At 37.3% G+C, this 26,997-nt stretch overlaps 4 protein-coding genes and 1 pseudogene across 4 annotated transcripts; 2 read left to right on the top strand and 3 right to left on the bottom strand.

The window, feature by feature from the left end:
- Positions 1 to 3,797: 3,797 nt before the first annotated feature.
- LOC130501924 (probable alpha,alpha-trehalose-phosphate synthase [UDP-forming] 9) lies at positions 3,798 to 7,510 on the bottom strand. The gene is made up of 4 exons (XM_056996735.1): positions 7,353 to 7,510; positions 5,033 to 7,108; positions 4,518 to 4,791; positions 3,798 to 4,436 (listed from the first exon to the last, which is right to left on the bottom strand). The coding sequence occupies exons 2-4, from the start codon at positions 7,027 to 7,029 to the stop codon at positions 4,086 to 4,088; spliced, it is 2,622 nt and encodes an 873-aa protein (XP_056852715.1). The 5' UTR covers positions 7,030 to 7,108; positions 7,353 to 7,510; the 3' UTR covers positions 3,798 to 4,085.
- Positions 7,511 to 12,403: 4,893 nt separating this feature from the next.
- LOC108821226 (spermidine synthase 1-like) lies at positions 12,404 to 14,901 on the bottom strand (annotated as a pseudogene).
- A 2,089-nt stretch (positions 14,902 to 16,990) lies between these two features.
- LOC108822843 (aldehyde dehydrogenase family 2 member B7, mitochondrial-like) lies at positions 16,991 to 19,614 on the top strand. Its single transcript, XM_018596026.2, has 8 exons — positions 16,991 to 17,149; positions 17,347 to 17,484; positions 17,602 to 17,744; positions 17,823 to 17,976; positions 18,069 to 18,388; positions 18,481 to 18,654; positions 18,733 to 19,070; positions 19,150 to 19,614. Exons 1-8 carry the CDS (start codon positions 17,092 to 17,094, stop codon positions 19,421 to 19,423), a joined length of 1,599 nt encoding a protein of 532 aa, XP_018451528.1. The 5' UTR covers positions 16,991 to 17,091; the 3' UTR covers positions 19,424 to 19,614.
- A 96-nt stretch (positions 19,615 to 19,710) lies between these two features.
- On the bottom strand, positions 19,711 to 21,764 carry LOC108822842 (uncharacterized). Its single transcript, XM_018596024.2, has 3 exons — positions 20,589 to 21,764; positions 20,391 to 20,482; positions 19,711 to 20,309 (listed from the first exon to the last, which is right to left on the bottom strand). The coding sequence occupies exons 1-3, from the start codon at positions 21,513 to 21,515 to the stop codon at positions 19,718 to 19,720; spliced, it is 1,611 nt and encodes a 536-aa protein (XP_018451526.1). The 5' UTR covers positions 21,516 to 21,764; the 3' UTR covers positions 19,711 to 19,717.
- A 2,961-nt stretch (positions 21,765 to 24,725) lies between these two features.
- LOC108819745 (F-box protein SKIP22-like) lies at positions 24,726 to 25,661 on the top strand. Its single transcript, XM_018592788.2, has one exon. It carries the CDS (start codon positions 24,726 to 24,728, stop codon positions 25,659 to 25,661), a length of 936 nt encoding a protein of 311 aa, XP_018448290.2.
- Positions 25,662 to 26,997: the final 1,336 nt, after the last annotated feature.

Below are 26,997 nucleotides of genomic sequence, written 5' to 3'. Positions count from 1 at the left end.
ACAGAATCAGATTTTTATAAAATGAAACAACATGAAGACCCTTTAAAGTTCTCACAGCATAGCAATTCCACAGCTCTTATGAATTATGATAAAGAAACAACTATTGCAAACAAGCAAAATATAACTTATCACGTATAATTTCTCTTTACCTAAAACATTCAAAAGATATTTATCATTAATATACACATTTCTTGCAAGTCCAAACCACAAAATTATACAAAAAATAATAATCTAGATCACGAGTAAAGTATATCCCGCCCGTAGGGCGGGCCGACCCTAGTTATATATAAAATGAAGAAGAGAAGTCAAATATATAATTTCTTTGGTGGGGTTCTAGCCTTGTAGAGAATATCCAAAAATGGGATGAAATCATTATTGGTAGGGATAAATAATGATGACCCATAATTTGCTATTATGCTCCAAAAGAGCATTTGATTAAGAAGTAGGTGAGAAACTCTCACGTTGATCTTGGAATTCACCTTCATAATAATTTCGTCACGATGATCACCCAAGTCAGACATTGTCTTCAAAATCATATCAGAGTATGTCACATGAAATTCCACTATTTGATCAGTACCAACTGTACACATAATCGAACTGGCTTTACTTTGGTAATGTAGTTATCTAGCTACATCACTATTGATCTCCCTAGTCGCAGATATTTTGGGCAATTTCTCTGAAAAGTTGAATAGGTTTCAGATAGGAGAAATATTGTTGATCAAGACAAGTATCTACTTTAATTGCAAAACTAAGACATGATAGAAAAAATCCAAAACTTTTGTCTGCAATACTGAATAGTAGTTGGATAAAACTCACAAATATATATATATATACATTATAGGTTAAGGGTGACTCTAACCAAAACATCAGATTTAGTGTTGAACTAACGCAAAATTTAATATTTTGGTGTTACACTTTATTTTGCATCTCAAATCATTTATACCAAATTTCTACACTAAAACAATTTTATATTATTGATTTTTAATTTTGATAATTTAATACATTGGTTATTTGTAATTGACTAATTAAATTTGATCATACTTATATTTTATATTCATTGGTTAAAATTTGGTAATTTTATGTTTTCTTTATTTATTTTAAAATGTTAGTTCTTTTTTTTCTTTTACTCAATTTATATATTAATCATTTATTTTATGTAAAAATGTTTGTTAAAGTTTTCATTCCATTGACACATTGTATTTGCTTCAGCCCAAAACTTCATTCAATAAATCAAATTGATCCAGTTTGGTGTGTACTACAGAAAACCAATAAATTAAATCTCTCTATTCTTAATATGACCAATTGAATACAAAAAAAATCATATACATCAAAGATTAAAACCACGCACATCAACAAAAATAAAATAATATACAAAATACCTTTAGAATAATTAGACAAGATACTATGGTTGTTCACAAACTCAAGAAATTTGAAAGTGTTCAACTGTTTGTTCCCATGAAAAATACAATTATAAAAGATTACTGGTTCGGAGTGTTATGCAGAATAGGTATGAAGTCCATACCGCATATAGTGAAAGTCATTTGCATTTTCAAATTAGTCAACATGATTTATATTTGACACTTTATCAGAGTTAATTATTGGACATCAAAAATAGTTTGGTTGCATAACAATAAAATAATTTACATAATGTGTTTTTGGTCGAGAAAACTATAATGTTTAACTATGACCATCTCAGCATATTTGTTTTGTTTGGAAAGGTCATGAGTTTTGAGCTCTCATTTTTTGATAGTGCTGGCAAATAAAGGCTTCTAAATTTAAAATTGGAGCAAATAAGTTGTGGTTAATAAAGAAATAACAGGTCAGAGTTTGTGCATAAGTCTCTCACAAATTGAATTATATGCATTTTCATTCTTCTTGATGTTTTATATGTTTACATGAATACATAATTTATAAAATCTATTAAAATATGACAACATATAAACACTTTAAAATGATTCATTATTTTGCATGAAAAAGTGTGGTTTACATATTGTTATGCAAGAAACATCTCTAGATTATAAACACACACAATAAACATCGAAGATACGAACGATTCACTTATTTGCGCTAGAAAATATTGACATTTTCTTGGATTAAATCATAAATATGTTTCAACACTACAGTTAAAACCAATTTTTCTAGGATGAATCATCTCTTCATACAATGAAGAGTAACATAAAGAAAGCAAATTATCCTATTTATCTATCTGAAAATTGTCATAAATTTCACGTGCACAGAATCATGCTCACTGATTCCTACAACAAGTTTATCTGTTAGTTAGATGTAAATTAAAGTTTTCGTATGGTCGAAAATCCCCTAGAGCAGACGAGGAAACCAAAAATCCCTCGATTAAACTAGGATCGAATATGAGACTTGTCCTCAGACTCAAAAAATCTTTGAGCTCTTTAAGTTTCCAATATACTTGCTTGCTTCAGAACAGGGTTCTGACATTATGAAAAGCGAGAACAAACTTAAATTTGAGTAGTAGAGGTCATGTTTCTCAATGTTTGTAGCTAACAAATGTTTGAGAAGCTTAAGGAGCTCAAATCGCTTGATGAAAACTTAATTGTCCATCACAGGGCATGCTTGATTAACTGGATCAGCCAGTTAATACTTCCATAGTAAGCAAATCTCGAACTTATTTTCATATTACTTTAAATGTATAAAAAGTTGTAGATGATTTTCTCTTTTAGACTAAATTAGTATGCATATTACTTAGTCAATGTGTTTTTCCAAATCTATGTTATTCATTCCTTTTGTTCCTTTTACATACACACTTTACTTTCATAACTAAAAAAAATTTAAGACATGAACTCGAAGTCGTGTAAACCGTGAAGCACATAGCAAGGAGTTGGAACAATCTCTTGCAAAGAAAACAAAAGAACTTGAAGAGTGTTTGATGAAACTTGGAGAGATGTCAACAATACCGAATGAATCTGATGAGCTCATCCAATGTGAGGGTAAGAATCCAAAACTCTTGTTGCATCACATCATGAAATGGTATTGTCAAAAAACTGAAAATATTGAAACCATCCCGTCACACACAGTAAGACATCATGAACGTCAGTCTTTAGATATCAATGCAAAAAGTTAGGTCACTTGAACAACAGAGGAAAAAGCTTAACAGAGTAAAAGCTTAGAAGCTGGCCTAACTTGGTTTAGCGAATCATATTTCCAGGCAAAAGATGAAATCAGTTCCATGCAGAACCAGATCGGAAGCTTAAACATGTCTCTTTCAGCAGAAATGAAGAATATAACATTAGCAACCAAATGAGCCAGTAAATCCAAAGCTCTTGTGCAAGATGAAGCTGTAAACTGGAGATACACCACGGGATAATGAATCACATCTCTATTAAAGTTTTATACAAAACGAGACAAACTTGTGTGCTTCCTCGATCACTTTCCGGTTACAAACATCGGAACTTTTGTTCAAAAATAAACACAGAGAACCTCAAAGCCGAAACAAAACCAAAGTTCTTGTTTCACGAAACAGATGAAAAAAAAACATTTGAAAACTGAGCAAGCAAGGAAGAAGTTAAGAAACTGAATATGAACTTTGGAAGATAAAATCTGTGAAAGTATTAGGAGATAGATTTATAAAAGTGGCCTGGACATCTGTTGCTTGTGGGGTTCCCTGGTGGCTTTGAGAAAGTGAACTCAATCTTCAAGGAGCTGCTCTCATATGCAACAAAAGGATGATACGTTGGTCCATTGGTTGCTGCGAGTAAAGAGGAAAGCAAGTCATTGATCTTCGTAAAAGAGCTTGTATATTTCTTGATCCTATGTAAACACACAACAGTCAAAAATGGCAGTTATACCAAATATATAGCAGCAGAAGATGGTTACTCTGTTCCGTGTTAGATACAAACCACCATAGAGACTTTCAAAGATATTCTATACAAAGAGATTGAACACTCCAATTCTAAAATAAAACAAAAAGCAAACAGAATAAACAAAAGGGAGGGGGAGGTAGAAGAAAACACCTTCCCCTAGCCTTTTCATTATACACAACGCCCCAAGCATTTCTATGTTGGTTTTGGCTACTCACACTGACACACTTCTTCATGATCATTTTTTCTTCCTTATCAGATGATGCTCTCAAACGCCACATGTGCATGTGAGGATGAGGATGATGCGGATGTTTGTTCATACTCTGGCTTCGAGCTGCTCGACGCAGCACCCAGTCCCTCTAGGAGCTTCAATACGTCAGAGACATCGTCCAAAAAGTACTTGGCTTTGCTTGGTTTTCTCCCCACCGTGCAGGCAAAGATCTCTGGTCTCATCGGGAGGTCAGGGTTTGTCACTGTGTTTAATATGCTCTCAAACATGTCCTCGTCTGATCTGTCATCTCCTATACACATCACCATGTCAGGTGAGATCCCATTCTCCACCATTCTGTGTATGACTTTCTCCACGGCCAAGCCTTTACTTACTCCCTGCAATCAACAAGAAGAACATAAATACTTGTTTTGCAAGCAAAAGAAAAGGAGTGAAATGGACTTTTTTTTTTATCTTACCTGTGGTTTGACCTCTACGATGTGTTGGCCTCTCTTGACGACCACAGGCTCGTTTGCAAGCACACTCTCTAAATGATCAAGAAGCTCCTTCGCTTGGCAGGATCCAAAGTCTGGATCCGCGTCTTGATGATGCCAAACCAAAGCACTCTCTTTAAACTCTATAGTGGAACCATCGGTTGCGTCCATGTATGATCTCATAACCGGTTCTACTATTGTCTTCCACTCCGCTTCAGCTGACGAATAACAAGTCTCCCATTCCTTCTTGCTACTCCACCTGAATCCCAAATACAAATCAGTCTTAGTTTTTCCCCATGTTCTAAAAATCGGTCTAGGCGGCAAATGGTACCTAAACAAAACTATTTTTTTTTAAAATCGGCCAAATCACTAAGAAAATCGGTAGGCCGTCCACCTAATCAATAATAAATCTTAACTACGGCCTAGCGATTTCTTGAACATTGGTTTTTCCTTTACGGAAACATTTTATGTTTAAAAACTTTGAGCATGCATATATATACCTTATGAAGTATCCATGTTCAGCTGCAATTCCAAGATTCTCACACGGAGATAACCAATCGCCCAGTGACTCCCATCCTCTGCCACTGACGATAAACACAGTGTTTTTAGGATCATCACACAGAGATTTCAGAACAGAAAGCACTTCAGCAGTAGGGGTTTTAACAAGCGAGCTCTCAGGAACAAGAGTGCCATCATAATCCAAGAATATCGCTCTCCTCTCCGTTCTTCTGTACGTGGAGACAATGTGGTCGACAGATAGCTTCCTAAAGCTCGGCGACAAGGACAAAACTCTGAAACTCAAACCAAAGCCAATACCCCAACAACGTTTGTTATAATGATCCTGGCTCGCCCTCTCTAGATCCTGCAAAAAGCTCTTCGCCCAGTAACCCACGTCGTGAGTGCTAACGTAGTGATAGTGTTTCTCATGCCTCAACCTCTTCTCAGCCTCACTCATCTTGAGAGCCAAGTTAACCGCCTCCGCAACAGCATCCACATCCCACGGGTTCACCCTGATGGCACCACTCAAAGAAGGCGAGCACCCGATAAACTCAGAAACCACAAGCATGCTCGTCCGCGGAGAATCACGGCTAGTAACCCCCATGGCTTTATCTAACCCCGGAGTCCCTTGCCTGCAGATGATATACTTGTACGGAACCAAGTTCATGCCGTCTCTCACCGCGTTCACCAAACAGCAGTCCGCCATAGCGTAATAAGCTGTCTTCTCGTAACGCGGGACGAGACGGTCGATCAAGATAACCGGATGATAACCAGGGGAACCGTACCGCTCGTTGATCCTTTTAGAAGTCACGTATATCTCCTTCTTCGCCTCTTCCACGTCCTTACCAGAGGCCCTCGCCGGGTTCACAATCTGAATCAAAACGACTTTTCCTCGCACGTGCCGATACGTCTCGAAGAGATGCTCCATGGCTATGAGTTTGAGGCTAATGCCTTTGAAGATGTCCATATCGTCGATGCCGAGGATCAGCTTCTTACCTTTGAACTGTTCTTGAATCTCTTTCATCTTCGCCGCGGTCGAAGGGAGGTTCAGAACAGACTCGAGCCTACCTATATGGATCCCGATGGGGAGAATCTTGATGAACACGGTCCGACCGAAGTAATCGAGCCCGATGTGACCACGCTTGGACTCGTAATCGAGTCCAAGCATTCGACTGCAGCACGACAAAAAATGTCGTGCGTAGTCGAACGTGTGGAAACCGATGAGGTCACAGTTCAGCAACCCTCTCAGGAGATCGTCCCGGACGGGTAAGGTCCGGTAGATCTCCGAGGAAGGGAAAGGGCTGTGGAGGAAGAATCCGAGCTTGATCCTGTTGAACCGTTTCCTCAAGAAAGTGGGGAGAACCATGAGATGGTAGTCTTGGATCCAGACGTAGTCGTCCTCCGGGTTGATGACTTCCATCACACGGTCGGAGAATATCTTGTTCGCGGAGACGTAGGCCTGCCAGAGACGCCTGTCGAAGCGGTCTCCGTGGTCGGGGAACATGGGGAGCATGTAGTGGAAGAGAGGCCAGAGGTGGTGTTTGCAGAAGCCGCGGTAGTACTTTTCTTGAATATCTTTCGGTAAGAAAGCGGGGACGCAGTTGAATTCCGACAGAAGCTTTTGGGAAACAGCTTCTTGCTCTCCCGGGGAGATATCGGCGTTGAGGGAACCTATGTAGACGAACTCCGTATCGGGAGGGAAGCCGTCTCTGAGCTGGATGAGGAGAGAGTCTTCGTCCCATGTGAAGCACCACTGTCCTGTTTCTGCGTCTCTCTTGGTCTGTAGAGGCAACATGTTAGCGACGATGATCTTCCGCTCGTGGGAGCCGCCGGTGGAGGAGTTAACATCGGAGGATGATCCTCCTCCACCGTCTCCTTCGAGCTCGGAGACGATGCCGGGAACAGTCATGACGCGAGGAAGAGGTCTCTGAGTTTGAGGAAAGTCTAACAAGTCCCAAGATGATAAGTCGAGAAAGTTTGCACAAGATCTCGACACCATGGAGAAGCAGCAAAGCAGCAAGAGAGTTTTTGTGTGCTGACAAGAGCAAACACGCGTCTAAACAGTTATGGTCGAGTACCTGAGAACAAAAAAAAAAAAAACCCATTCGCTTAATAATCAAACTCTTAAACGTAATCTTACAACACGACCGAGTCTATGTGTGATAGCATCCACACAGCAGCAAAAGATAATTCAGAAACAAAACAAAACGCCAAGTTAAGATTTTATCAAGTATCGATCTAAAACAGAGCAAAAATAAAGTCAAGCACCCAGAAAAAAAAAACAGAGCAAAAAAAAGAAAGTGGTTAGCTGCTGCTTCTTACCTTCTAATCGTCTTTGATTGTTGTCTTCTTCGTGGAACAGATGAAAGAGAACTTATTACAACTCTTTGGGACATTCGCTGAAAGAGTCGGAGCATCGAAGAAGATTGATGCGAAAGAGAAATGAATAAACCCGAGATGCACATATACACGTTTTCTAACGATCTATTTTTTCTTTTATTTTTTTTAGTTTCTCAAATGACGATATTACCCTTAATCCTCTTATCATCTTCGTACAATAGGGTTGGTAGATGACTAGATAATGCGGTGGACCTCTCTTTTTCCTTCGGCTGAAAACAAATTTAAATAATATCCTTAATCCAATCCAAATGTTAATGGACGTTTGTATTAAATAATGCGATATTGAGATCTCATCAAACCTACTGTCTAGGTCGTATATTGTGTTCTGGGTCCACTTTTATAAACTTTTTTACAAATTGACATTTTTTTTGGCTGTTTTATATTGACCTATCGTTTACGAGTTTATCCGAATTGGAACCACGGCATATTCAAAAATCAAGTAGTTTTGGTCGACATGACTTCCCAAGCATATATTCAAATTTTTATTTGACCCGAAAGAAACGAAATTACTCCAAGAAAACTAATTCCAGGTTTCTTTTTATTTTTTAATAAATGCAAATACTATAAAAATATTTATCAAAAATATATTATGAATAATTCTTTTATATATCCATACTCCAAAAAATCCTTCAAAAAAAAATATCCATACTCCAAATTATATAAAGTTCTCCCACCAAACAAATAACATACTTTTTTTTTTGAAAACCAATAATATGTCTACCAAGATAACAACGTTAGGACTTTTTTCAAATAAAAAAAGTTAAAAACGAAAGGACAAATCCTACAAAACAAGATGGATGCTTCCTATGTTATATTGAGGTCGCATCACTATATATCTGTTGATATTATATATATATATATATTTTATACGTTATTTATCAGGTGATTTTGATACATGTTCGCTTCATAGTCAGTTTAACTAAAATAAATGTGACATAGCATGTCAAAAATGATGACATAGATTAAAATTAAATATGATATAAATAATTACATTTCATGATTATTTATATTTTGGTAAAATTTTCTATAATATAAAAAATAAATTATGCATCACATCATTAAAGTAAATCTATTTAAATAATATATAGAAATACTTTAAAATTTTCAAAATATTATTAATATTATACAATTTTATTATAAAAAGATTTTTCAAAAATTTTTTACAGTTTTTTTTCTAAAATATAAATGTTTAACCATAATATTATTAACTTCTTTTAAATATCTAATATTCTAAAAATACTGTTCATTTGTACTTTTTGATAACTATACAGTTTTTAAAATCAAATTTTAATTAATTTTATACAAATTAATTTAATATATTTTATCCAAAAATAGATAAAAATCTATCTAAGATTATAATTTTAAAATATATACATATCTATCCTTAATTATAATTTAAAATTTAGACAAAATTTACTATTTTATCTTAACTTTATATTCAATTAAATCCAATGTTTAACCGTAATATTATTAACTTCTTAATATATATATATATATATTATATATATAAAGATTCTAAAAATAATATTCATTTGTACTTTTTGATAATTATACAACTTTAATATCAAATTTTTTTATTAACTTTATACAAATTTATTTAATATATTTTAACCAAAATAAATAGATAAAAATATCTAAGATTATGGTTTAAATATATACATATATATTCTTAAGTATAATTTAAATAAACACTTTTTATTTTGTCTTAATTTTATATTCAATTAAAACAGTATTTATATTACAATATTGGATAATAATAAAACTAGAATATTAATATAATTTTATTTTATATATTTTAAATTTAATTTTTAATTACTGCACATGGTGCAGGAAAATACCTAGTATATATAAATATATATATATATATATATATATATATGATCTTTAAATTTTTCTTTTTTTGAAAAATGTTCTTTACAATTATTAAAATTCAGTTTTAAGATCTATATCAAAATTTGATCTTTCCTTAAAGAAAAAAGTTATTTTAAGTTTAAACTTGAAAGACACAAGTGAACCTGCTGGATATTGTGAAAAAAAAATCCTAATTAGAATGACCTTAGATAATTATGGAGAAATGTACATATGTACATATATATTGATCATTCCATAAATTTAAGTTTAGTTAAAAGTGATGTCCAAAAAAAGTTTAGTTAAAAGTATATTTCTTTTAAAGATTAATAGTGATGAAAATAGATTATTATTTTATAAAAACTATTATTGATTTATAAGAAGAAAAGTAATTTATTTATTAATTACACAAGCGTATTCGAGTGATACTACGGGTTTGGAAATGTGCTAAGCACTTCGAGTTCGATACCTACCAAATTCAGATTTACTTTTTGTGTGGACACACGATATTGGTATCTACTTTTCATTGCGAGCGACCGAGTTTATCTGGCGTCGGTAGACAAGTTTCCAGAGAATTAATCGGTTGAATCTCGGCCCATCAGACATTCATGGTTATAAAAAAAGAAAAGAAAAAGGTAATTTATTTATTTTGTAAGTAATTGCGATTAATGTCATAATTAATAAATATTTATCCTTAGGCAAATTGAATTTAGTTGGCATGTTACTCAAACATCTTTTTCTAAACGCTCTGAAACATTCTCTCTTTTTCAATATCTTCAAAAGTGGCATATTTCATGTAATTTTCATATATACTTACGGTTCTGTCATGAATCAACCCGCTTGCTGTGGCGGGTGGCTATTTTTTTTGTTTTTACAAAATTATTTCAGTGAACGAATATATTTCAGATAACCATATTTTATATATGCTTTGGTAAAATTTTAAGTAAGCGGTGTAGCTGCATTTTCTTTGTTGTATAGAACTAATTTGTTGACAAGTCCTGTCATGGTAACATAGAATAGTCATATAGCCTACAAAGTGCAAGTAACGATTGAGGGAAAATAACTGTAGTTTATTGGTCAGTAACCAAACTTCCACACACGATCTCTAAGACTAGATCCATATTAGATAAGATGATTTGAATCAATCTTCTTGCTTTGACGAGAAGGATTATATCATTAGAAATATAATTAGTTATCCCTCTCGTTTCTAAAAAAGTCTATAGAAAAAGATATACAATGGAACAAACAAAAAAATGCAACATGCATGTACATAGTAGATAAAGTAAATTTATAAACGAAGAAGTCATTATTAAATTTTTAAAACTCGACCAAACAAAGATAATTAAACATGTAAGCGCAAACATTATCATATTGAGATTAGTTTTAAGTTTTTGTTATTATTATAAAGGCACCCACGCTGGTTGGGGTGGCCTCTCAAATCTCCAAGGGCCAAAAGCTTAAGCAGCATAGGAATATTACTAAACATGCTAACCAGTATCAAATTACCGGAACACCCTCAATTGGTTTAGTGGTTGGAATGTAATAACGTTGACATCTAAGCCGTGTTATGTTTTCACGTTGTTAAACGAGGATTGGGTTTGATTGGATCCAAATCAGATAAAACACTTGCTTTTTTCTTCTTCTTCTTTTGCTGCTTCTTTTTGGTTGATATCTTCGCCTTTTATTTTTAAATATAAAACAATTTATTTTTACAGCGACCTTCCACTCGACAGGGGCCAAGCGCGTGGTGTTACGACACGTGTAAATCAGAGCTGTGAGCTCAGCATTTGTGTCCGAAAAATATCTAAAACTTTTCCAAAGGAGGGCACGTGGAAGATGAGTGGGATCTACATGGATGTCTGTAAATAAGCGAGTAAGAATTCGACACGTCAGCAGACATAGTCTTAGAGATTGTGGGACCCTAAAAACGACTTTATCTTGTTTTCTTGGTTCAGAAATGTTTCCTGAATGGATAACTCTTTCGGGGCGGGGGGAGAGATTATTTCATTTACGTCGGTACAATCTAACTAATACGCTATCGACACGTTATGAGAAACACAAACAGCTGTTGATTGACATTATGATGTTTTCGATCTCAATAGCTTTTATGAAAAATTAGAAAACAATAAGGAATTACCAAAAGAGGAAAACCAAAACTAAGAAAAAGGGTTACTAGTTCGATGCATCAGATAGGCAAAGGTTTTGTAAGATAACAATATGTCGTGTTGAAGTCTTCACATTAAGAGTCTCGACCAAAACAAATATCTGTTGCTCGGTGTTGATATTTCATATCTCTATCGTATTTGCATGATTCAATAGCATTAATCTCGGGTTGAATTTTTGCAACGTTTTACTTTAGGGTCCCTTTACTTTACAACATTTATTATCTATTTTCGCATTACTTTTTTCAGTGTAACATTTGCAAACACCGTGAAAACATTCTTTGGACGCGGTCTATTACGTTTGTGAGAGTTAAAATTGTATTAGTTGAGGAAATCGATCTGGTTTTTATAGTAGACTATGTTAGTTAGGAACTGAAAGCTTAAAAGTATATACCAAGACAAAGCATTTTAATTCAAACCAGCTCACGTGGGACTTGAGCGTTAATCGATACGCTATACATCTACGCTGAAGCAACTGATGACATAGCATCCTTGCTTTTTCTATGTTCTAATAAGAAAAAAAAAAACACAATCTTCAAAAAAGATGTGTAGTATCCAGTCACTGCTTCCATGAATCAAGTCAACATACTCAATCATCATATGCAATGATGACAAGTAATGTCAAGAAAAAAAATCCAGGGAACATATAAACAGTACAAGCAGCGTGGAAGATAAGTGATCTAGGAATTACCGACTTACTAATTTGGTAAAAATATATAACGTCTACATAAACGACAATGAAATTAACATCGACTAACTTGGTGATCAGTCCAGTGTTGGGTAGTCGTAGAAACATGTATATGAAAGCAAGTTGTCCAACATCTTGATTAAGCTTTGACATTTAACTTCATGAAAGTCAAATGGGTTTACTGTAATCTTTTAGTTACATAAAATCAGCTCTGTTGATAAGAATTTTAACCCGTCCACGAATGATATAAAATGCAACTTAAACCAAAGTTCGAGTCCTTAAATAAAAAGCTAATTAAACTTTCTCAAAATGCTGATAAGCCTTGATAACATGTGATGGGTACACTATTATGCGAAAAGAAGGCATTATCTTGCAGTAGTGTCATAGAAACATGCTTGAAACAAACCATAACATTCTAGAACTGTAAAACAAAAAGCTTTTTATTTTGATAAATGCAAAAACCCTCCAGATTTACTTCTTCCCTCTTTTCAATTGGCTTTTGACTCAATGACCTTCTTGCGAAAGAAGGCAAGCAGAACGCAGCTGAATGAATCTGAAAGAACAAGAGCACAAGTTCAATATTTGAATATGTCTAGACGCATGAAATTGGTATATACTGAGAGTTTCCTTTTTTTTTTGTTTTTCACCTCAGCGTTGTAGAACTTCAAGGGTCCATATGATTGGCTGGAGCTGTCATCAATGGGGTTGACAGGGTGTTTGAAGTCAACGTCAGGTCCCTCAGTTGAACATAGCATAAATCCAATAACCCCACTGCAAAACCAAAAGATAACACAAGTCAGATTAAGTCCAAGTTATAAACTTATAATCCCCAAAACATTAGAGATTGAATGTTAAAAAAAAGGTTACACAAAACATGCCTCGGGTATGTTGGAACACTAGTCCACGCGTAGTTGACAGAGCCCTTGAAGATCTCACGACAATTGGAAACAATGTCTTCGATGATGTCCATGTGAAGCCACAAGCTTTCGGCCTGAGTGCACACAACTCCACCAGGTCGAAGAGCTCTAGCCACGGATTGGAAGAAGGTTTCTCAAACAGCTCCTTGCGGGACCTGACACATACGAGCAACATGCGAGTTAAGAATCAAAAGGCTTCTTCTCGACACAACAGCAAGGGTTTACTCTGATTGGTACCAATTGGATCTGATGAATCAACAATGACTGCATCGTATGAACCTTCAGCAGCATTCTTCAAGTAAGCAACACCTAAAGTAATAACAACGCTCCAACCATCAGTTCGAATGATAATACTTGTTGAGGGGATAAAACTAGATAGAGATGAAAGCAGCAGGCAGCTGTCTACCGTCGCCAATGACGAGGTTCACACGAGGATCCTCGAATCCAATTGCCACATCAGGGAAAAACTGCTTAGAGACCTGAAGGGTTCAAAGAACGTAGCAACAAATTAAACTTAAGATATATGATCTCTGACAACAAAGCACTCATCGAAACAGAGATGTGAGCAACTCACATCAACGACCATTTTATCAATCTCACACATGTCAATCTGCTCAACAGAAGCATGGCGTGCAACTTCCCGCAAGACACCTCCATCTCCTCCTCCAATGACCAACACCTATAAAAGAACTAGAAAGGACACTGAGCAGGCAAAAAAGCAAAAACAGATCCTAAATAACAAGCTAGTGAATAATCATTTAAACCAGCTAAAACATTTTCCTTCAATAGTATTATTTATTACCCAAAAATTAGCTAGAGTTCTCTAGCTTTGCCAGAAGAGAAGGTGAGACAATGCACCTGTTTTACTCAGGAGGCCATCACTGTTTATACAATCTAAAAAGGCTCAAAATGTTCATCATCATCGTATACCTTTTTTCTCTAGTGGACATTCCTATCACCACTCTGGAGTGTAATCATTTACCCCCAGCTAAATTAGTTTCACCATATCTGATAAAAGCAAGTGTGTAGACTACTCTATTTCTTCACAAGTAATGATTAAGCCATCCTACTTTACCGGAGAAGAAAAAAAAATGTAATCTTCATAATAACCTTCCATTACATTCCAAAGCAATAGTCTTTTGATAACATAAAGTACTCAACACTCCCACAAGATGCAATAAAGCTTTTGAGTATTTTTGTTTACCTTCTTTGGGTTAGGGATAGAGGATAAAGGAAGATGAGTGATCATCTCCTGATATGCGCATTCGTCTCTCTCCGTAAGTTGGATTACTCCATCCAATACCAACACTTTCCCATATGTCGCTGACTAAATAAACCAAACCAAACATACATATAAAAACAGAGAGATGATTGCATATATAAGCAAAAAGTCATTATTGGTCTTTGTTGGTGTTACCTGGAAAACAATAACATCTTGGTAATCTGACTTCCCTTGAAACAAAACTTTCTCAACCTTCAAAGAGTGTGCCTCTCCTGCAAATCCCCAAAAAGACACCAGCCTTTATTTAATCAAAAAGGAGATAGATACCTTTATGATAAAACAAGAACGCGAAACTGACCTGGCCACATGGGACTCATCTCGGAGAACCACCCGGGAATCACAGAGGAGAAACAAGCAGGCTCCTTCGTCTGCTCTCCGTTAACAGCCGCAGCTGAGTTATCCGTCTCCATGGAAGCGACGGCGACGGTGGAGTTATCATCTTCTTCTCTCGGTCGCTTCAAATCGGTGACGGAGACTTCTTTGGTGGCATCCATTGCTGCTGCTCTGTTCTGCTGATACGGATTAGGGTTTTTGCAGGATAAGTTTTGATGTGAAGTGAAGACTGATGATATATATAAGACGTAAAGATTCGTTGTAAGGCTGTAAATTATTAATTATATTGATTTTTATTTGGTGGTTATGATTTCCAAGGAGTTAATTAGGGATAATTATTATGTGATGATGATATAATACGGACGAAACTGCTTTTGCCTCGAATATATCGTTGTCTTGGCTTTTTGGTCTGTGTCTGTTTTTTCTTATTCGCATCTTCATACTCACACGTTCACACCACGCGCTTTTCTTTCACGTGAAACGCATGCTTGGGTTCGAATCTCTACCAAACACACACAACATAGAGAAAGATTAGCAGCAAGTGTCAGATATTTTCTTGTAGTTTCTAACTTTCTATAAACTTAATCTAATATTCAAACTGTTCAGATAATAATAATATTAGAGGAGGCTCTAATCATGAAGCAAAACAGTTCTATGATGTTAATTACTTGATGTGGTTGATATTTACGAGTGACTGAATAACCATTGAACTACCGACGCTAAACTTTATTTCATATATTACATAGGGAAGTATGTAAGATAACTAGTTACCTAATAACAAGTTTCATTTACAAATTTTTAGTTTAATGTCCTTGAGTCGTTTTTTAGTGTGGCTCATAAGTCTCCCAGGTAACACAGTTTACACACAGTGTCCAAAGATAACTGGATAGCAAGACTTGGGCCGCTTAGCCTATCGAATTTTAGGCCCACTATAGAACACAGCTTTCGCAAAATCGAATATCATGCAAAAGAGCCCCTTTTCACGAATATACTTTTTTTTTGTAGATGTATATTACGCTGATACATTTCGTCTGATAACAAATACCGACCATGAATATTGCTGTTACAGTTTCATACGTCGCTTGCTAGTTGAAGCCAGGCATTTCGATTTGGACGGTCTACTAAAGTTGGTTTTAGTTAGGCCCGAAATCTTTTACGAAAACGATGTTAGAAACGAAAATCACGTAGTGGAAAAACCGAGCTCTTTATTATTACTAAAATAAAGGAATGTTACAAATCCTAGTGGGCCTGGTGGCTAAGATTGTGTCAGTGACTGGATCTAAACAAATCATGATTAGTCGCGGTGGGCCTAGTGGCGAAGAATGAGAGCCAGTTTTAGCATACAACATGTAGTAGCAAAATTGATACCAGATCCCAAAAATGTCTTCAAGTTTATTTTAATAGATAAGATGCAAACACAAACGCTGACTAATCTGTTGACAAAAAAAAACGCTGACTAAACTATATTATAATGACAGTGACAAAAAAACTATATTATAATGATATAACTAATAATTTAATTTTACATGTTCACATAAACATTTGATTAACCTCCTGAAACTGGTAATTAAGATATAACCAAAATAATGAACTATTTTTTCGTGTGGTAGGTGAACCACTCAAATCCACTTTCATAGGAGTTGTATATTATGATTTTCAAAATTGGAAAAGAATCGAGAAATAATATTATTTTTCTCTTTCCTTCTTGTTTAGTGAATGATAAATAAACGTATGATTGGTCCGAATGAACCGAACCAAGTGAGTCCGTGAGTCCATATTTCCTGCTTACGAATTTCAGATAACTAATTTCACGATTTTTCTTGGTAATTATTCCATCCGTTTCATTTTAACCATAGTTAGATATATAAATATTAATGTTTTTATTTATAAAATATATAAAAATATGTTTTCTTAATCTGTATATACAAATCTAAAACAACAATTAAAATAAAATGGAAGGAATACTAAAATGTATCAAATTTATAACTAAATTTTCCAAATGATATAATGTTATTTACCTTTAGCAAAAACTAATAAAATAATATATGATTCTCTATTTTATGAAAACAATCTTCATATCTATGATTTAACATAATATATTGATATTAAAACTTACAAGTATAACTCCAAACATTAAGGCACCACACAAAATGATATAATAGTATTGATAGAATGATACGATATAGTTTAAGATTAGGAAAATATCTTTTTATGAAAAGTCGTCGCGAATAATGTTCTGACAACTGTTTCTCTTTTGGTCTTCTGACCTGTGTGAACGGATAATATCAAAACACTGTGTCTTGTCTTAAAGTGGTGCTTTTCTACGTTTTGCTAGCTATATAACGAAACCCATACTCAGTCCTCATTACCGATCACAAAGAAGATAAAGCTAAGCCTTTCACCACCGCGTCACACTGTACTTAGAGTTTCCATGGCGTCAAGAAGAGTTTCCTCGCTCCTCTCTCGCTCCCTCGTGTCCTCTCTTAGAGGTATACACACATATCTGATCCGATGCGATTCATTTTTTGTAGGCTAATAATCGCAGATCCACTTGTTCTCTCTGATCCTATCAAGAATCTCGCTATGCGTTCTGTTTGTTATTGATTTCATGTTTAATTGATTTCGATCGGTGAACTCCGAGATTTTTGGACTCTGTATCGATATGTGATTATGTATTCTTCTTCAGGGAAAGGCCCTCTCGTGAACAGAGGAGCTCGCAGACACAGCAACCTCGCTTCAGCTCTGGAAGACACCATCTCTCCACCTGTGAAAGTCCAGCACACTCAGCTCCTACTCAACGGAAAATTCGTTGATTCTGCCTCAGGTCAGAACTCAGTGTATATATATTACAAATGAAAAAAAAACTATATATATATATTACAAATGGACATATTATATTATGATTGGTTACACTTTACATTTGAATAATGATGTTTTACAGGAAAGACTTTCCCTACATTGGATCCAAGAACCGGAGAAGTGATCGCTCAGGTGGCTGAGGGTGATGTAGAAGACGTGAACCGTGCGGTTGTAGCCGCCCGCAAGGCCTTTGACCAGGGTCCATGGCCTAGAATGACTGCTTATGTAATTAAACAAAGATACTGTTTTTTGTGCTTTTTTGAGAGTAACTCTCATGTTTTTGATTTTATTTTCTTCTTTCAGGAGAGGTCGAAGATTCTGTTTCGTTTCGCTGACTTGATCGAGAAACACAACGACGAGATCGCTGCTCTCGAGACTTGGGACAACGGGAAGCCTTATGAACAGTCTGCCAAGATCGAAGTTCCTATGCTTGCTCGGGTGTTCCGTTACTACGCTGGTGAGAGAGTGATAAAAATCACTAAATCTAATATTGTTGTATGTTTTTTTTTCTTGATTTTCTTGATTGTTTTTGATGAGTTTTTTTTTCAGGTTGGGCAGACAAGATCCATGGAATGACGGTTCCAGGAGACGGTTCACACCATGTGCAGACGCTCCACGAACCGATTGGAGTCGCTGGACAGATCATCCCTTGGAACTTCCCTCTCCTCATGCTCTCGTGGAAACTTGGACCAGCTTTAGCTTGCGGTAACACCGTTGTCCTCAAGACCGCTGAGCAAACTCCCCTCTCTGCTCTTCTTGTTGGAAGACTACTTCACGAGGCTGGACTTCCCGAAGGAGTTGTGAATATAGTTTCTGGATTTGGTCCTACAGCTGGTGCAGCCATAGCTAGTCACATGGACATTGATAAGGTTTTAAAAAGACACACATCTTGAAAACATTTCAAAAGATCTGCCTTCTTATAGAATTTTTTTTAGATAAATCCTCTTTGTACTATATACAGGTTGCTTTCACAGGGTCTACTGATGTTGGAAAGATTGTTCTGGAGCTGGCTTCAAAAAGTAACCTCAAGGCAGTGACTCTTGAGCTTGGAGGCAAGTCACCGTTCATTGTGTGTGAAGATGCTGATGTGGATCAGGCCGTTGAGCTTGCTCATTTCGCTTTGTTCTTTAACCAGGTAAACTAGCTTCACTCACACAAACATTTAAATATCAATACCTTCCAGATAATAACCTCTTCTTGGTTTAACTCGCAGGGACAATGCTGCTGTGCTGGCTCGCGTACGTTTGTACACGAACGCGTGTACGATGAGTTTGTAGAGAAAGCTAAAGCTCGTGCAATCAACCGAGCTGTTGGAGATCCCTTCAAGTCAGGCATCGAGCAAGGTCCCCAGGTGGACTCAGAGCAGTTCGAGAAAATCCTGAAGTACATTAGACATGGAGTTGATAGTGGAGCCACCTTACAAGCTGGTGGTGATCGTCATGGTTCCAAGGGTTACTACATTCAACCCACTGTCTTCTCTGACGTCAAGGACGACATGCTCATAGCTAAAGACGAGATTTTCGGACCAGTTCAAACCATACTAAAGTTCAAGTACAGACCCAATGCTTAAACCAAACATATCCTCTTTGTTGACATTTTTTTCTGAGTGGACTTTACTAATGTGTCTTAGGGATCTGGATGAGGTGATTGCAAGGGCGAACAACTCAAGGTACGGTTTAGCTGCAGGAGTGTTCACACAGAATCTGGACACAGCGAATAGGTTGATGAGAGCACTCAGGGTTGGAAGCGTTTGGATAAACTGTTTCGATGTGTTTGATGCCACGATCCCGTTCGGAGGGTATAAGATGAGTGGCATTGGAAGAGAGAAAGGTATCTACAGTCTCAACAATTACTTGCAAGTCAAGGCTGTTGTCACTTCCATCAAGAACCCCGCTTGGCTCTAAAAAGGTTTCTCTCTCCCTTATATGCCTAATAATGGTGAAAACCTTTGAGTTGTACCATCTCTAGGTTTTCTAGATTATGATGATAAATTTTACCACATTGTGTGATGTATGAAACGTTTCTTGATATTGGGAAGTAACCACTATTTTTAAACTTGAATAAAAAAACAATAGAATCAATGGATCATTATTTATTTCTCTATAAGCAGTGGAAACTTAAAGCCTTTTCACAGTAGTAGTAGAAGTGTGGAACAACATTAACGATAAAAAAACTCAGTATATGTCTGCAGTTATGAATCATGGATTCTTCATTTTGATTCTGAGCTTTCTAGTGATCTGTGATGCTTTTGGATGTACCGGTCGTCTAGTGTTGTTATCAGCAGACTGTTCTGCTTCTACCCAGTTCACAACTTGGAGAATAAGAGACTGTGGAACCTTCTTAACATCTGCATCACCTGTGCTTTTGCACTTCTTCATCCCTTTCTCTAGAGCCTTCTCTATAAACTCCATGAACCAATTTGCAGCTTCTTTCTCTGTCTCTTTAGCCAACCTCGCTGTGTTTCCTAACCCAGAAGAAGGAGGAGGAGCTGAGGGGTTCTTGTTCTCGTCGTTTGATCGTAACTGCTTGTGGTTTTGCTGCTGCTTCAGTGCAGTAGTTCTTCTCTTCGATGCAGTCTTCTCCTGGTCAATAGAGTTGTGCTGTATTTCGTTAAGTATCGATCCATCTTCAGATTTGTGGTCAGTAGTAGTAGCTGATGAAACAGCAGTTGCTTCAATGGAAGAGATCTCGCTCATGGTTTCAGATATCTGCTTGTGGAACTCCAAGAACTTCTCGAAGCAAGCAGCAGGGCAATCAGGTTTTGCTGATTTGCTCAGATTGGCTAGTGTCCTGTATTTCCACATTTTCAGACTCAAACCCCCATAGAATCATACCAAATGAAAAAAAAAAAAGGAGATCCAATTTGTATACTTGAGATGACGAACAACTGTTTCAGTGACAGTAGCTTCTCTCAATGCCTGAAGAGCTATCTTCTGAGCCGTCTCCCTCTGCTGCATAGCTTCCTGTGCGCACATCAAAATACAATCATCTCTCAGTATCACCACCCCCAAACAAAATTCTTAAAAACACTTTGCTAACTTTTTAAGACTGTAACAAGTTGAATCTCACCTTTCCCAGTGTGCTGAGTCTTCCCGTTAGACTCCAACTCTTCTCTGTTTTCTCCAGTAGCTTACTCTGCTTCGGAGAAGCCAATTTCGAAATAGACTTTGGAGCATCTCTCTCTTCTTCCATCAGCGCAGCTGCTGCTGTAGCTCGTCTAGTGCGTGTACTCGGAGGCGGTGAGTTGCTTTTCTTCGCCGATTTAATAGGACTAAGAAGAGCAGAGGAAACAGAGATCATCTTATCTCTATCGCAAACACTCCTACTCCTCGGAAACTTCGAGCTCGATGATGGCGGCACAACACAGCTCTTCCTCATCATCGAAGCAGGGCTCTCCCCCTTCAAATCCCCCATCTTCCCCAACAAACCTCCTCCGTAAGAACACCTAACACCACCTGGCGATCTCCCTCTTGTCATCGGAGACGCCGCCGCCGCAAACCTCCTCTGTTTCGCCGGAGTACACTGATCGAAATCCAAAGGCGCAGACTTTAACACAAAAGGAGACGACCCAACGTCCCCGTTTTGACCCCAAGACCCCCTCCTCGGCCTCGAACCAGTCTCCTCCTTCCCTCTCGCGCCACCCACCTCGGGAGTCCCGAGCAGAGGATGCCGCCCAGGGATCGGCCTCGCGCCCTGGACGATCGGAACTGGTGTCCCCGGATCGAGCCTGTCGACGTAGATGAACTGGCCGAGCTGCATCTTGTTGCTGAGCACGACGTCGTCTTGGTCGGAAGGGAGGGTGACGTAGATTGAGTGGGAAGAGTCGGAGAGTTTGATGAAGAAGCCCTGTTTCGGGAGGAGGTTCTTCTCGTCGAGATCGATCGGGACTATGTCGGTGACTTGGAGGAGAGAGCTTCTATGCTCTCCCGTGGGTTTGACTCCCGTTTTCATGCCGTCGATTAGCTTCTGGAGTATCCCTGGAGCTAGAGCCGCCATTGTTGCCGAGAGAAGTTTTCTTGAGATTGAGATTCAAGAGATTGGGGTTTAGATTTGGAAAGATTTAGTTTTGATTTGGATTTGATTTTGATATGAAGATTGAGTTGATTTGATTGAGAAAGTTAGGGTTTTTTTCTTTAACTTAGCCGCGGAGAGGCTAACGGTAAGATACAATAAAAGCAAGTTTTTTGAATGATAAAAGGTGTTGGAACGTTGTGATGTAACGGTCGAATTGGTATGGTGGGGACGGTCTCATAAGTGTATTGTATTGTATTCGTTAATTATTTTTTATTTGATTTGTACTATGGTTTGATGATTATCGGCTGTATCTTCTTGGGTTTGTACGCTTCTTTTCATATCCATTTGTTAATCAATACTCAATTAGCAATTAGCAATTAGCAATTAGCAATGGGTTACTGACTCTGTTTTTCTCCAAAAGATTGAGGAATTGGTATATATATATTTCGTTTGGATATGGATGAAAAAAGATTTCACGATCATTAGCTTTCTACATTTTTTAAAAATATATTATTTGCACTAAATAATATAAATCACTATATTCAAAAGTAACTAGTTTGCAGTCGTGAAAAAACATCTCTCTCTGAAAAAACTAAAACATATGTTAACTTTTGAGCTAATCTATAGCATAGTAGCATGTGTTAAATTTCTTGGTTTTCATTGTTGAGTTAATTCTAAAAGTACAGTAATCAGTTTTGCTATTAGTATTAGTAGCATCCGTCACTGTTCTGTGTGTAAGGGTGGACAAAAACCCAAATCCGAAAATCTAAACCGAAGCAATCTAGAAAATGATTTTGGACCAAATTTACGTAGATACCAAATGACTCTTTGTTCTACGGTATTTTGAATTTTATCAGAACCAAACATAAACTCAAACAATATTAAAAAATAACTCATATTTTTAAACCATACCAAACCCAAATCCAATTTCAAGTAACCACTCAAAAATACTCAGATATCCTAACAAATAAATAAAAATAAATATGTATTACATAAATATTAGGATTTTTATGTTTTGAAGTTGCATTTTAAATTTGATTATGAGCAAATTTGTTTCTAAAGTTTAAACAATGTTGTTTTGTTTTAAAGTTTAAATAATATTTTCTGTGTTTATAGAGTTGGTAATTGCTAATTTTAGCTTGTTTATGTTTTTCTGTTCTTAACTACCACTTCATATCACTAAACTTTTTGTTAGCATATTTTATTTAAATTTGTTAAATTTATGAAATTAAAAAATATATTTTTGAGTTACGGATAAGTTTTGGAATAGTCAAAATCTGAATTTTTTTTTTTTTTTTTTTTTGTTCAACTTTATTAATTCTTCCCTAAAGGGCATCATTACAAAGGTTACAGTTCAGATTCAAACAAAAGTTCGGTACAACACTGAAATTAGCCGATCCAACTATTCGAACTACACAGCCAAGTTGTGGGCGCAACTCCGGTTTCTTTCGTCATCACTACCTTTCCCAGGTTAATCCGGTTAGGAGCTAAAAGCATCCCACTCTCCTCCTCACTGAAGCCTTTGTAGTCCATGAAGCTCGGAAGAGCAAAAAGGCCGATAAACATACCTTAGAGCTTCTGTGACCAGAGTCCAGGCGCAGCCTCCAATAAAATAAAAACAAGCCGGTAAAGAGACTACTTCCCTGCTAAGAGAGGAAAAAATCCCACCGCAACAAAAACACAAACAAACGAGCCAAGCAAAGCACAAAGACTCTGCTAACCCAAGCAAGAAACGGGCCGATACCATCGATGCTGCAAACCCGTCAGCCTCTAAAACCTGCACGGTAAAGTCCAACACACCACCACAGAAATCAAGTGAAACACCGTGGTGCCGGGATGTGAGCGGGACCAAAGGAGACACCGAGACGGTCAATGACAACCGGAGAACCGTCTCGCCCTTTGACGCCTTCAAGAACTGAAAGCTAATTTACCAGACTGAGAGAACCCGACGCCAATGTCAATGGAGTCAGAACAATTACAATCGAGAGACAAGATCGAAGAGAAAGCCGACACCTTCTCTTGAAAAGACAGGAACGCAGCCGTGAAGAGGAGATTCGTGGTGAGGAAGCGCCGCAAGAAGCCACCGAGGGGCCATAGACGACCTCTGTCAAAACATCTTGGACGCTTACACGAGCCGGAGTTGAGCGGAACACCATCACCGCCTGCGCGTTACCACCCACGACTCGCCACCGAGTTAACAGAAACCTCCGGAGCACACCAGACTACGGAAAAGAGGGACCTGTTCTCAACGACGCGCAGAGAACCGGAGACACCAATAGCCGCAGCCGGAGAACCACCAGACGAACGGCAGGAAAGCCGCATAACCGAGCTGAGATTCAACCATCACTTCCCCTCACGCTCGAAGAGATCTGAGAGAGATCGAAGGGGAAAATAGATCTGCTCGAAAACCCTAAAAACCGACCACTGTTTCAACCTGCAACCACTACGACCTCGCCGCGACTCCAGAGATAGCTGAACCACCACCTGCGACAAACCCCTCTCGAGCGGAGCTGTCAACGGAGCGGAACCCTAAGTCAGAGCCACATGCATAACCGGAGGAGAGGAATAAGGTGACGCAGAGGCAAAGAGAAGACAAGTAAGGGATGAGGAGGGCCACCGGCGTCGGCACGCGCTCGGACGCGCCGCCGGACGCCGGTGAAAGATTAGAATTAGTTTGTTGGCTTGAGAGAGAGTTACGGGGAGGTGGAAAGATGAAAACTGGATATTCAAAATCTGAATTAGAACCATGCTTAAATTTAAAATAGGTTTAGTCGGATTTGCGATGTGTTGATATAATCAAATTTGAGGAAGCTCAACCAAATCCGAATCAAATTTTAAGAATATCTGAATACAACTAAATTTCATGCTAAAAGATAAGAGTTGATAGCAAGCCCTTTATCCAAAAAAAAAAAAAAAAAGTTGATCGAACCGAACCGATTGTGTACCTCTATGTCTCGTTCTGTGTATTTAAATGTGAAACTGTGTCGTTTTATACCTCAAACACGGCCCATATAAATATTTAACCGCCATAATGCTGTTCCGCAATAACCGCCAATAGATCATCATCTTTGTTGTTTCACCCTAGGAATCAGGAACCGTTAATCTTCTGATTCGAACTTATCTCCTTCTTGTTTATTTCCTCTCTGATTCATTCTTCCGTCTCTCTCCGATCTTAGCTTGCTTAGTTTCAAAATGAATGAAGTGTTCGGTACAACCTCTCTCGAAGAAGAGTTCCAAATGATCGAATCAATACTCAAGAAGTTCCCATTCGTAAGATCTGCTTCCGCTGAGGCACATCAAGCCTTAACTCCGAGTGATGATGACAGTGAGTTAACGACGTTAGCTACATCTGTTCACGCCGTGATGTTAGAATCTGGATTCGTTCTGTTCGATCCTGATGATAAGCTCAGCTTTTCGAAAGAGTTGCTTTCTGTATCCCTTAGGTATACTCTGCCTGAGGTAGCCGAGTCTGTTACTGTCACCGTGACGTTTCAGAGCTTAAGCGATCGGGTTGTCGTTTACGGGTCTCTAGATGGGAACGTGCGTAGAGTTTGTCTTGATAAGGATACTCTGAAGTCTGGTGGCAAAGAAGGCTCTAACCGTGAGGTGTTCATGTGGTGGAGGACGGTGAAAGACGGTCTTGTTACTCCGTTGTTGATTGGTCTTTGCGATAAGTCCGGCTTGGAACTTCCACCGTGCTTTACGAGCCTACCAACGGAGCTCAAGGTGAAGATTGTGGAGTCCCTTACGGGAGCGAGCCTTGCGAAGATGGCTTGCGTTTGCAGAGAGACTCGGCGTATGGCATCGGGTAACGACTTGTGGAGACGGAAAATATGGGAAGAAGCTAGGCATCTTCTTCTTGGGAGTGGAGACAGGGGCGAGGTTGTTGATTGGAAGGCGAAGTTTGCTTGTTTTTGGGTGCACTACCGACAGAAACTGTCCCCAGTTGTACAACACGAACGAGAAACTTTGACGGACGTTGACATGGCCATGAGTATATACCATATGCTCCATAGCACTTGTTTTCCTCGGGATCACTTGAATGGTTCCGTTGGTATACACCGGGGACTACAGAGGCTTGGCCGACGTTGTTTTAGTCCCGGATGTAATCTTGGAGGAGGCAACTAGCTATTTTAGTTCACAAATGTCGAAGCTCATGTTTGGGATGTTGCGTTTAGATTTTATATGTTTTGAGAACCTATTACCTCGTCTTCCTGATGTAAAATAATGTTGGGATTCGTTGGCTTGCGCAAGCGCAAGTGTAACATTTTTTTTTTTTTTGGTTTAAAGGCTTTTTGTAACTTTTGCGACCAACTGATGTTGCACATTCCATGTAGCTTTATAGTTTTCTTAATATTTGGTTGGCAGTCTTTCACAAGAGAACTGATGGGCTTGCTCTTAGGGATTCGTATTCTTAGGAGTGGTAGTGTTTTAAGGGGGTCTAAATCTAATAGTAGTAATCAAACTATCGATTGGATTTTTTATGTGGCAAATACAGATACACTGGAAATGGCTGTTTATGTGTCACACATTATAATATCTGTAATACCATCTGCAATGGTATGTTTTGTAAATTCAACACCTTATATTTTACATTTAAAAATATTTCATATCATATCATTTTTTCTTTTTTATTTTTTCTTTTCTATTCAATCATTCAATATTTATTCTGTTTTTACTCTACAAATACTCTATTTTTACTTTACAATACTGAAGAGAACAAGGCCAGTGGGCCATCACTTGTGAGCCATTACTTATAAGAAGGTCCAACTGTTTATATAAGGGCTTTCGTTTATTGGTTAAAGAGAATGAAACATGAAAGTTGACAGACCTAATTTATTGAGAAAGTAACATATACTTTTTTTTTTGCCAAACTGTAAATATTTTATATGAAAGAAGATCTTACAAAAGAATCAACTAAGTTTTTGAACCATCTTGGCAAAAAGAATAAAAACAAGACGGAGCAACACAAAAACTAGAGACTAAGGACACACATTTATCTAAGCCACAAAATCATCAGTTTCCTAAACCTTTTGTTCTTCTTCCTCGCTGAGATTATGAAGAATTCACCTCTCTATTTTGTCTTCAAAATTGTTGGTTTCCTGTTTCCAACATATTTGGTTTGGGTAAACATGGTTATGGCTCGGGTTTAGTTTTCTTTTTTCTTTTGTTTTTTTTTTTTGCTAAAATTTGTTGGTTTTTTTTTCTCCCTAAAACGTCCAAATATAAGTATCTTAAGACAGTAAAGCATGTTTTATTTTGAAAATAACACACAAAAATATAAAATAGCAAGTCGCTAAAAGATACAATTAAAAACATATACCCCTAATAGTAAATGGTTAGTAATATATTATTCATTAAATATATTTTCTTGTCTTTTTAATTTTTTATAACATGCTATATATTATTATTTTTAGTCATTTTTCTATTTTGTATTATTTTTATGATAAAACTATATTTGTAC

Source organism: Raphanus sativus, unplaced genomic scaffold (assembly GCF_000801105.2).
Source record: "Raphanus sativus cultivar WK10039 unplaced genomic scaffold, ASM80110v3 Scaffold0331, whole genome shotgun sequence".
Classification (NCBI taxonomy): domain Eukaryota; kingdom Viridiplantae; phylum Streptophyta; class Magnoliopsida; order Brassicales; family Brassicaceae; genus Raphanus; species Raphanus sativus.
The sequence above is the reverse complement of the archived record's forward strand: the minus strand, read 5'-3'. Positions and strand labels throughout refer to the sequence as shown.